Source organism: Elephantulus edwardii, unplaced genomic scaffold, assembly GCF_000299155.1.
Source record: "Elephantulus edwardii isolate Elephantulus edwardi_28Jun2011 unplaced genomic scaffold, EleEdw1.0 scaffold00395, whole genome shotgun sequence".
NCBI classification, from domain to species: Eukaryota; Metazoa; Chordata; class Mammalia; order Macroscelidea; family Macroscelididae; genus Elephantulus; species Elephantulus edwardii.
Genome location: NW_006400145.1, coordinates 366,415 through 377,371, shown reverse-complemented (window position 1 = coordinate 377,371; position 10,957 = coordinate 366,415). Strand labels below are relative to the sequence as shown.

General features: G+C 42.1%; 1 protein-coding gene across 2 annotated transcripts in view; it reads left to right on the top strand.

Annotated features, from left to right (window-relative positions):
- Positions 1-639: 639 nt before the first annotated feature.
- LOC102847994 (excitatory amino acid transporter 1-like) overlaps positions 640-10,957 on the top strand; it is a 165,555-nt gene continuing 155,237 nt past the window's right edge. For both annotated transcript variants that reach the window (XM_006902350.1, XM_006902351.1), the window contains exon 1: positions 640-872. In XM_006902350.1, the coding sequence (XP_006902412.1) occupies positions 692-872 (181 nt within the window). In that variant the 5' untranslated portion in view covers positions 640-691. The remainder of the gene's footprint in view (positions 873-10,957) is intronic.

The window sequence follows — 10,957 nt, the reverse complement described above, 5'->3', positions numbered from 1 at the left end:
TCACCGTGTATTTATATATAGGACTGATATAAGCCATCAAGTAATTATTGTGTCTTTCCTTTGCATTTAGTTTAATAGGACAGCCATTGACTGCCCAATGCTCTCGGCTGGGTTCTGTGGTGGGGTGGGGGGCGTAGTTTGTATTCCAGCTTTGCAGGAGCCTTTAAAATTTTATTGTAGGAGCATGGAAATGTTGTTGTTGTGTACCATCCAGTGGGAACCGACACATAGCTGACCCTCCCAGTAGATTTTCAGAGGCAGTTAATCTCAAGGGAGGAGACTGCCCATCTTTCACCTGTAGAGCAGCCGGTGGACTCGAACTACTTGCCTTTGAGATTGCAATGCAGCTTCTTGCCACAAGGCCACCAAAGCTCACTTAAGAACACTTACGACCCATGCATTCGGAGTTTATGTACATTTTTTATACCTACTCAGCAAAATATGCACATTTTAGTAGCCTTGAAACCTGGCATGGTCACCTTGCAGCCCATGTGATTCTCACTGAGATCATGCCTTTTACTCCACACACTGACCCTGGTGTGGAGCAGGAGTATGAGTTTCTCATCCTTAGAAGCTATAACACTTGTTTCTCTTGCTCTCGTTGCAGGTGTGTCCTTTGACTCCTTTTACCTTGTTGCTTGCTTCCGAGACGTTGAAAGGCAAAGAAGAGACAGTCCCCGAGAAGTAAAATATGACTAAAAGCAATGGCGAAGAGGCCAAGGTGGGGGGCAGGATGGAGAGGCTGCAGCGAGGAGTCCGCAAACGCACGCTCTTGGCCAAGAAGAAAGTGCAGAACATCACCAAGGAGGACGTGAAAAGCTACCTGTTCCGGAATGCTTTCGTTCTTCTCACCGTCACTGCTGTCATTGTGGGTGAGTCCTTGGATCCCCAAAGCAAAAGTAACAAACCTGGATCCTGTTTCTCAGAGCCATCTGGCTGCCTGGGAATACTGTCAGATGGAGTGATTGTGAGAATTGTAGGATAGCTCCAGCTTTCTTATGCTCTTGGAGATTTTTTTTTTTCTCATCGTGACAGCTTGTTGGCATGATCGGAGCAATATATGGTAAACACGTGGGAATCTGAAAGGAAGCGTCATTAGGCATTATGCAAATTAATTGCTTGTGTGCGGAAGGGACATAAATCAAATGTGCTTTTCTGTCTCATCTAAGGACAAAAGAAAGAATGATAATTTAATCATTAGGCATGAGCAGTTAAATAACAACAAGCTAACCTGCTAGATTCAACCAGAATGCAATGACTATACAATGCCACTTTTACTTAAAACTAATTTTTACAATTATTTTACCCAAAATAGGATACCAAAACAAAATCTGCCTTCAGGTTGATTCCTAATCACAGGGACTCATAGGGCAGAGTAAAACTTCCTCAAAGGGTTTCCAAGGAGAGTAAGTACATTTTTACGAAAGTAGACTGCCGTGTTTTTCTGTTTCAGAGCAGCTGGTGGATTTGAACCACTGACCTTGAAGTTAACAGATAAGTGTTTTAACAGCTACACCATGTTATTGTTAGGTGCTAGGGAGTCTGCTGTGATTCATAGTGACCTTACAAAAGATGGATCCGAACCCTGCCCTACCCTGCACCACCCTGCACCATCCTCAAGCTCTTTGATCAATTTTTAGCTACAATCCCACAGGGCCCCTTAAATGAGATGCAGGTTTCTAATACTAATTAAATTCTAATTGATGCTGACTTGAGCCTGAATATCAACAGTTGGATTGAGAGGCTGAATCTTTTATGTGTTTGCTCTCTCTCACCCAGTAACTGGAAGGGTGAGTTGGGGGGAAAATTGTTAACACAGTTCTCTTTCATGCAGAGCCTCACTGAACAGCCTGCCATCAACAGCATACTCTTTTTGAAGCATTGTTGTTATCAGTCCATACTACCAAAACATTACCATTTTATTTGGCTTCTTAGTATCCGAAGTGATAGTATATTACCTACAGGTTGCATTGATCATACTTTGAAAGATTGCTTGGAGGGGGGGGGGCGGAATTTTACTTGAAATAATTTTGCTTTCAACCAATACAAAAATCTTTAAGTTTGTGAACATTTAGCCATTTATTAAAAAAAAAAAAGCTCTAACTCACCTTTCTACAAATCTGCCAGAAGAAAACATTCAGGCCATTTTAAACTAACCCTTTGAGTTTGCCAAGATTTCCATCAATAGTAAAGAGGGAATGACTTAATAAAAATTAAGGCTTAGAATAATATATAGTATAAAAATTTCTGAAATACATGAGGAGAGTATAGATCAGTGCAAGATTTATATCCACTCTCAGCATCTCTGGATCTTTTAATAATTGTTGGTGAGTCATGATTATTGATTAATTTCAGAGATGGTCAAGGAGAAAAATGTCCTGACTGACACAGAAAAGTTATTGCCATCTTAAATAGGTTTCTAGGTTTGAAGATAATCCTAGCAAAGCCACTCCTTTGCTCTTCAAGTCAATGTAAAATGCAGTATACTATTTTTTGTGTTGTGAATCAGTCATTGTCCCTCAAACAATAGGTGAATTAAAAATATGCTGTTATTGTTATTATTTGGGGCCAGTGAGTCAACGACAATTCATATTGGCCCCATGAGCAACAGATCAGAACCTTGCCCTATTCTTTCACATCTGCACTATCTCTGCCATGTTCAAGTCCATCGTTGCCCTCTCTGTGTCAATCCACCTCAATGAAGGTCATCCTTTTTTTTATTGTCACTCTACCTTTCTCAGTGTGAGGTAAATATGTAGCAAGCACTTATAAGATCTTAGTATTCCAGCTACTCCCTAAGTGTTTGTTTGGCATGTACAGTAAAACCAGCAAAAGTCAGACTGTGTCAGCTTGATACTTGTCAGAAAAAGAAGATTCCAGTATTTTCCAATAGTAGAGAGCAAGAGAAACAGGGTATATTTGGCACCGTGCCAAAGGCAGTCTTGTTGAGTTCCAGTTATCACAGATTTCACTGTATTTGCTTGCTTAATCTTGAAACAGGCCTCCTTACACAGATAAGGAAACAGCAATGAGACTTCAAACACTTTGCCCAAAGCTCCATGTCTAGTAAATGTTAGAGCTGGAAGTCAAACCCAGTCTACCATCTGAGGCCATTCATTCTCTTTATCATTCTGCCACCCTGCCTCTCTAGTTGATATCTTGTAAGAGATGTCAGGTAAAGAATTACTGGTATGTTTTGGAATATACACTGATCTCCTAGAACTATCATTTTCCTGTCTGATTTACCCAATAAAACTCAGCAGAAAGCTTGAAATTCTCCCACAAAAGGTAAAGCCACATTCCTCTCATTGATTTAACTACTACAATTTATTGTATCTCTTTTGCCATCTCAGATACATAATAATAGAGTTGAGTAATTCTGTTGTTTGTTGGGGAAAGATACAGAAAAGCCTATTCAAAATTGTCTGACTAGATGAGTTCATAGCCTAGAACAGATAGACTTCAACAGTACAATTGAGGAACTGGAAGTAGGCTGATGGAGATGGAAGTTCCTAAATCATTAGTAAAAAAAAAAGAAAGAAAAAGAAAATCTTTTAAGGAGCACTGGTGGTCTTGTGGCAAGAAGCTGCACTGGAAGCCCGAAGACACACAGTTCAAGGCCACCAGCTGCTCTGTGGGAGAAGGATGGGCAATCTCCTCCCCTGTAATTAACTGCCTCTGAAAACCCACCTAAGAGTCAGTTCTGACTTGATGGTATACAACAACAACAACAACAAAAACAATGGAAGAGAATGACAGCATTTAAGAGTCCATTTTTTCCAGGAGTTTTGGGATCTCTTCCTAACCCAATGAGGCTTTTCCTTTGACTTGTGAGAACCACAGTAAGAATTGGCTGAGCTGGGTGGATAAGTTGGCCAGGTGCCCTTGTGGTTGGCTTTACTGATGGAAACTGAGGAGGCAGAAGCAATAAGAAGAAGGCACTTACAAAGAAAGAACTGAAAAAGAGCTCATTGACAGTCAGGGAGACCACCGAGCCTACACCAAAGACTTGGAATAGCAAACAGACCACTTCATAACAAACAGATTCAGGAGAAAAGGAAGAGACTCGGCAGTTATCTTCGGTGCTTCTTCCATTGATGATCTAATGGGAACAAAGATTCCACTTCCCTTCTCTCAGTGCGCAGCATGTCAGGGTCAGCCCCCGCCCCCGCCCCGAGTACTAGGGATGTCGTGCCTGAACATTCACACTTGAGTTACTGTAGCAGGAAAAACAAGCATAAAAATAAGCATTGCTAGCAAAGAGAAAATAAAATAATTCTTTTCCTGGAAGGTGAGGTGAGATGCATTAGAGACAAGAAGGAATCATTTTTCTGATGAGATGGTCTGTAGAGAGTTCGAATTCTCTGTTTTTATTTCTTAGGGGAAAAGATGAGGTGAGGGGACCTACATATGTATTAGGGAACTTTTTGTCTGATCTATCTTGTTTTCTTTTTTTGGAAATGAAATAAATGTGTTTTTAATATGTGGGGAAAAATATTATCAGAAAAGGCAGAGACATGTGAATTTGTATCTTCAGAGTAAAGCAGAGCATTTTAAATATTTCTACACCAATTCCTCAACAAGCGTAGAAAACCTCTTGGGCAATTTGATACCTTTTAGAAGAAAGACATTTCTAATGATGTTTTAAAGCAGTGTCAGAGTCTAAAGGCACCACATTGTGACTGATAAAAGAGACAAGAGAAAAATAAATAAATAGATAGATAGACAAACAAACAAACAGACACTGGCCTGGATGAACAGCTAGCTGACCCATTGACTGGAAAAGATCAATATTTGTTTCCATTCCAAAGAAAGGTGACCCAACAGATTGTGGAAATTATTGAACAATATCATTGATATCACATGCAAGCAAGATTCTGCTGAAAATTATCCAAAAACGTTTGGAACAATATGTCAACAGAGAACTGCCAGATGTGCAGGCTGGATTTAGAAGAGGTCGTGGTACTAGGGATATTATAGCTAATGTCAGATGGATCTTGGCAGAAAGCAAAGAATACCAGAAGAATGTCTATCTGTGCTTCATTGACTATGCAAAGGCTTTTGACTGTGTGGATCACAATAAACTGTGGCTGACTCTAAGAAGAATGGGAATCCCAGAACATTTGATTGTACTAATGTGAAACCTATACTTGGACCAGGAGGCAGTCGTCAGAACAGAGCAAGGAGACACTACATGGTTCAAAATCAAGAAGGGGGTCCGTCAGGGATGTATTCTGTCTCCACACCTTTTCAATCTGTATGCAGAACAGATCATTGGAGACACTGGGCTATACGAAGAGGAATGTGGCATCAGGATTGGGGGAAGAATCATCAACAACCTGCGTTATGCAGATGACACAACCCTGCTCTCTGAAACTGAGGAGGACCTGAAGCGCTTGCTGCAGAAGATCAAGGACTGCAGCCTCCTATATGGACTGAAGCTAAATGTCCAGAAAACAAAGATTCTAACCACTGGGCCAATTGGCAGCATCAGCATGGATGGTGAGGAGATTGAGATAGTTAACAGGTTTAAATTACTTGGCTCCATAGTCAACGCTCTTGGTAACAGCAGCCAGGAAATCAGGAGACGAACTGCATTGAGAAAGTCTGCTGTGAGGGACCTCTCAAGAGTACTGAAGAGCAACGATGTCAGGCTGGAGACTAAGGTGCGCCTGATCCGGGCTATAGTCTTTGCAGTTATGTGCTATGCATCAGAGAGTTGGACAGTGAATAGGGCTGATAGAAAGAGGATTGATGCCTTTGAGCTGTGGTGCTGGAGAAGAGTGTTGAATATACCATGGACTGCTAGGAGAACAAACAGGTTTGTCCTGGAGAGGGTGAAGCCAGAGTGCTCCCTGGAGTCAAGGATTCTGAAGCTTCATCTGACATATTTTGGGCATGTTGCGAGGAGGGACTGGTCCTTGGAAAGGGACATCATGTTTGGCAGAGTGGATGGGAAACAAAGGAGAGGAAGACCTTTGGTGAGATGGATCGATTCTGTGACTGGAGCGGTGGGAATAAGTGCGTTTGAGATGGCTAGGCTGGCACAGGATAGAACAGCATTTAGATCTCTTGTACATAGGGTCGCTATGAGTCGCAAGCGACTCGATGGCACATAACAACAACAAATAAATATTTTTTTTTTAAAGTGACAAGAGTAAGTACACCTAGTGCCAAGCACTAAGGCCGTTCAAGTGGGTGCATCATGAAAGCATTGAAGTGTCTTCCAGGGAAGTTGCAGACATCTGTGTGACAAAAACCACACTGAGAAGAAAAGTGGTTACTGTCTTTCTCCAAGAAGCACTTTCTCTTCTCATGCTGTTGAGGGTATAAGAATGGCCTTAGACATCGTCTGAAAGGAAAAGAAAGACCTTTGTCATGTGCAGGTCACGGAATCCCATGTTGAGAGAGAATGACACAGTGAAAAGCCTACCCTCAGGCCACAGAATTATGAAGAAGTGGATTTTAAGAGTAACTTCAAGGGCAGAAAACCTGTAGGTAGCATTGCATGGAATCAAGGAATCAGAGGGTGGTTTTACCTGAAAGAGGTCACAGACACATTAGCACCTTTCTTTGCTTTGGGTCTTTTCACACAACACAGCGTGCGCGCGCACACGCACGCGCACACACACACACACACACACACACTCGTTTGCATTTGAGTTGTGATTTTTTCATAGCTTTGAAGTTAGTAATTTCTCAAGAAAGAAAATACACCAAATGAATTGGTTCCGGGTCCCTAGTACTCTTTGATAATTAATTTAAAAGGGGCTAAAATTCAAAGTAGTTCTAGAATTTTTCTGAAAGATATTGTCTGCCGTAATTTTGTCTTCTTGGGACAGGAGCAGGGTATCTGAAGAGGGGGACAAAATGGAGATGATTTTCCTTGGAACAATTTGTGTGTAGTTTGATTTTCTTTTTCCCCTCTTCATGTCTATTTTATCTACTGCTCCCTAAATAGGTTACTATTATTATTTTTAAAGATCCAATGCTCCCTAACCATTTGACTAGATAGTAAATGTGTGTACGTGTGTGTCTGGCCTTGTGCTATGCAATGATAATTTCCTGCCCTTCATACATTTAATAAGAGAGTGGGAGGGGAAAAGCTGACAAATGCTTCACAGATATTAAGAAAAGTCTGCAACAGACTCTAAATACATTTTTAAACAGCAGCTATACATGCTGTATTCGGTGACATAGCATCTTTCTGAATTTGTGTTAAGGAGCTGCACTGTCATACCACAGGCATGTCATTCAAATCCACCTGCTACTCTGTAGGAGAGAGATGGAGTCTCCTCTCATGCGGTTTACCGCCTCTGAAAACCTGCTGGGGGCTCAGCTGTGCAGGATTCTGACTTGACAATACACCAACCCAACAGATTCTTGTTAACAGCTACATTGATACATATGTCGGGGGGAAAAGAGGCTGGATTCATATGCCAGGTTTTATTACTTAATAACTGGGCGATCCTAAAGGAGGCACTTAACAGTTCTGAACCTCAATTTCCTTATCTCTCTGTATATCAATACTATTTAGCTGATATAATAGCGAACACAAAGGGTGTGTTCTGGGCTGTTTTGCGAACTTTGGGTTTCTTAACTTCATTTAATCCTCAGAGCAACCCAAGGGGGAGGACATTCTTATTATCCTCATTTTACAGATGAGGAAACTGAAGCTCAGATACTTGCTAGATGACTGATGCATCTTGAAACTCAAACTTGAACTTACAGCTATTGAGTCAGTGCCCAGTCATAGCTGACTCTCCAGGAGGTTTCCAGAGACTGTGAATTGGACCAGAGGAGATAGCTTATCTTTCTCCCTTGAATTTGAACCATCCACCTTTGGATTGGCATTATAACTCCCTACCTAGTGGGCCACCGTTGGGATTAAATATTCTTTTCTGGCTCCAAGCGCATGGTCTTACATACCACACTGTTCTAGTGGCTTTTCCTTGCCTCAGGGACTATCTGTTCTAGCTAGGGGTCTAGCACAGAAGTATCGATGGAAGGGAGAAAAAGGAGAGGTTGACCTGAAAGCTTTGAAGTCACTCATGAGGTTTGCTGATGATTGAATGTGACAACTGAAAGGGGTTAAACTGCAGACTGGTGCCTCCGTCTCTAGCTCCGGTAACTAAGTTCTGGTTGCTGGTTCCACCAACAAAAAAGCAGGATGAAGATTTGGGTGACGGTAATTAGCTCAGTTTGGGGCATATTGTGTTTGAAATACTACAGACTAAAAGAAGCCACACAATAAGTAGAGATTTAGAAGGTTCCCCTGTGAGCTCAAGACTGAAAAAGGGTAGGTATTGTCTTTGAATGTTGAATGAGTACTGATCACTGAACCAAGTTTTCCTACTGCATAAGCTGGTTTCGAATGATAGTATTCATTCTGGAGACCTCTTCTGCATGCCTGAAAAAGGGCATCTTTTGGAAATGACAGTGATATTGTTTGGAAATGGTAGTGAGTGAATTAGTCCAAACAGATTGATCTGTATGAGTTACTGTTAGCTGCTGAACTGATTGGGCTGGTAGTTGTTGTTGTTGTTAGGTGCTGTCAAGCCGAGTACAACTTATAGCGACCCTGTGAACAAAAGATCTAACCTGGTATAGGGGCCAAATTATCTAGCTGCTTGAATTGATGGAGTGGGCACAGTTTGACAGCAATATGCCTAGTTTCAGCAAAGGTTACAGAACCTTCTTACAAAGGAACATCATTTGTGAGGCTGTTGTTTTTGATTGCTGTTGTTATTAGGTGCCATCAAGTCAAGCATGACTCATAGTGACCCTCTGAACAACAGATCTGAACCTTGACCTTTCCTAACAATGTGACATACTTGAGCCCACTGCTGCAGTCACTGTGTCAGTCCATTTTGTTGAGGGTCTTTCTCTCTTTTACCCTCCCTCCAACTTTCCAAATATGATGTCCCTCTCCAAGGAATAGCCCCTCCTAGCAACATGCCTGAAATATGTGAAATGAAGCTTTACCATCTTTGCCTCCAAGAATCACTCTGGCTGCACCTTCTCTAAGACATGTTTGTTATTTTGGCAGTCCATGGGATATTCAGCACTTTTCTCCAGCACCACAGCTCAAAAGCATCAATTCTTCTATCATCCTTATTTATTGTCCAGCTCTCAGCGGCATAGCAAATGATCAGAAAAACATGGCCTAAATCAGTCTCACCTTAATCCTCAGACTGACATCATTGCTCTTCAGTAATTTGGAGAAGTCTTTGTTTGACTGAAGACTCCTCTCCCCCCCCCCCCATGTGATACATCTAATCTCCTGACTGCTGGTACCAAATGTATTGATTGTAAATCAAAGTAAGATGAAATCACTGACGGTCTCAATCTTTTCTCCATTTCTCATGATGTTTCTTATCTGTCCAGTGGTGAGAATTTTTTTCTTGATGTTGAGATACAATCCATATTGAAGGTTTTAGTTTTACATCTTTTGCAGCAAGTGCCTCAAATCCTCCTCACTTTCAAGAAGCAACGTTGGTCACTGCATAACATAGGTTATAGAGGAATTTACCTCCAATCCTGATGTGCTTCGAATTGAATTTAAATTCACATAGCCCCCATTTGACAGGGCAGAGTAGCCCATGGGGTTTCCTGGTTTATAATCTTTAAGGAAGTCCATAGCCAGTTCTTCTGCAGAATTGCTGAGGGCCAATCTTACAGTGAGAAGGCAAGCTTTGAAGGATTGTGACAGAGATCCGTGCTATAGAGTCTGAACACACATGTATGCGCACGTGCACACCCCCCCAACCCCCCACTGGCAGGTGGGTTTCTAGGTTTAGACTGATATTTGGAGGTTTTTTAACACATCCTGGAAAACCTAGTGGTGCAGTGGATTAAGCTTTTAACTCTAGGAAAAACAAGTGCCATTCAAATTCCCTGATCACTCCTCTGTATCTTAGCTCTGGTGCCCTAGCCTGCAGGGAGGTGCGCTGCTAACATAGAGGTAGTGCCTCTTCTGGTGATTCAAAACTACCAGCTGCTCTGAGGGGGAAGATGGGCCATCTGCTCAAGTGCAGTTCACAGCCTCGGAAAACTTGCTGGAGGGTCAGCTAGGTCACAGTGATGAGGAGAGTAGGAGCCACTGCTCAGGAGAAGAGGAGCAAGACAAAGCCTTTATAGATTGACCACCTGAGAAAGCCTGTGGGCAGTTCACTCTGCCCTACAGGGAGGCTGTGAGCCAGGGGTGTGTGTGTGTGTGTGTGTGTGTGTGTGTGAGATTGTCCTGCTAACCCAAAGCCACATGGTTCGAGTCCTCCAGCTGCTCCAAAAAAGAAAGCTGTGCCATCTCTTCTCATGTAATTTACTGTCTCTGAAAACCTGCTGGAGGGTCATCTGTGAGTCATTTTCAGCTTTACAGGACACAATAACAAGAAACTAGAAAGGAGAGAGCAAGTTTCTGGAAGGTGGGGGAAGGAAAATGTGTTGCTTGAAGTCCACCCTCTCTTCCTTGATGGTGTCTGGTCAGCAGAGGCTCCCTGCAGAGGATTAGGAGGTCAGTCAGGCTTTGAGGCGAGAATCATTGAATTTGCACCCTATGAAGAGTTTTGTCTCTCATACTTTGAACATGGAGTGAGGCAAGGCTATTCCTTGGAAAGCCTTTTTCATTTTACTTGGAAGGATGAGGTGTCAGTAAAGGAGAAGAAGACCCTCAGGAAAACAAATTGACGCACTGACTTCATAATGGGCTCAAGTGTGTCAGGGATGATGAGGTTGGCACAGGATTGGACAGGGTTCAGGTCTGTTGTCAATAGGGTCACTGTGAGTCATACTCAACAGCACCTAACAACAGCAACTAGAGAACTGATGCAGGCATAGAGCATAAAGATTAGTATAAGATTTTCTTGTTTCACCCTCTTGAATATACTGTGATTGAGTATACTCATTTATTGAGTATTGAGTATTCCATAACTTGTCAAAAGAACAAACAAATCTATCA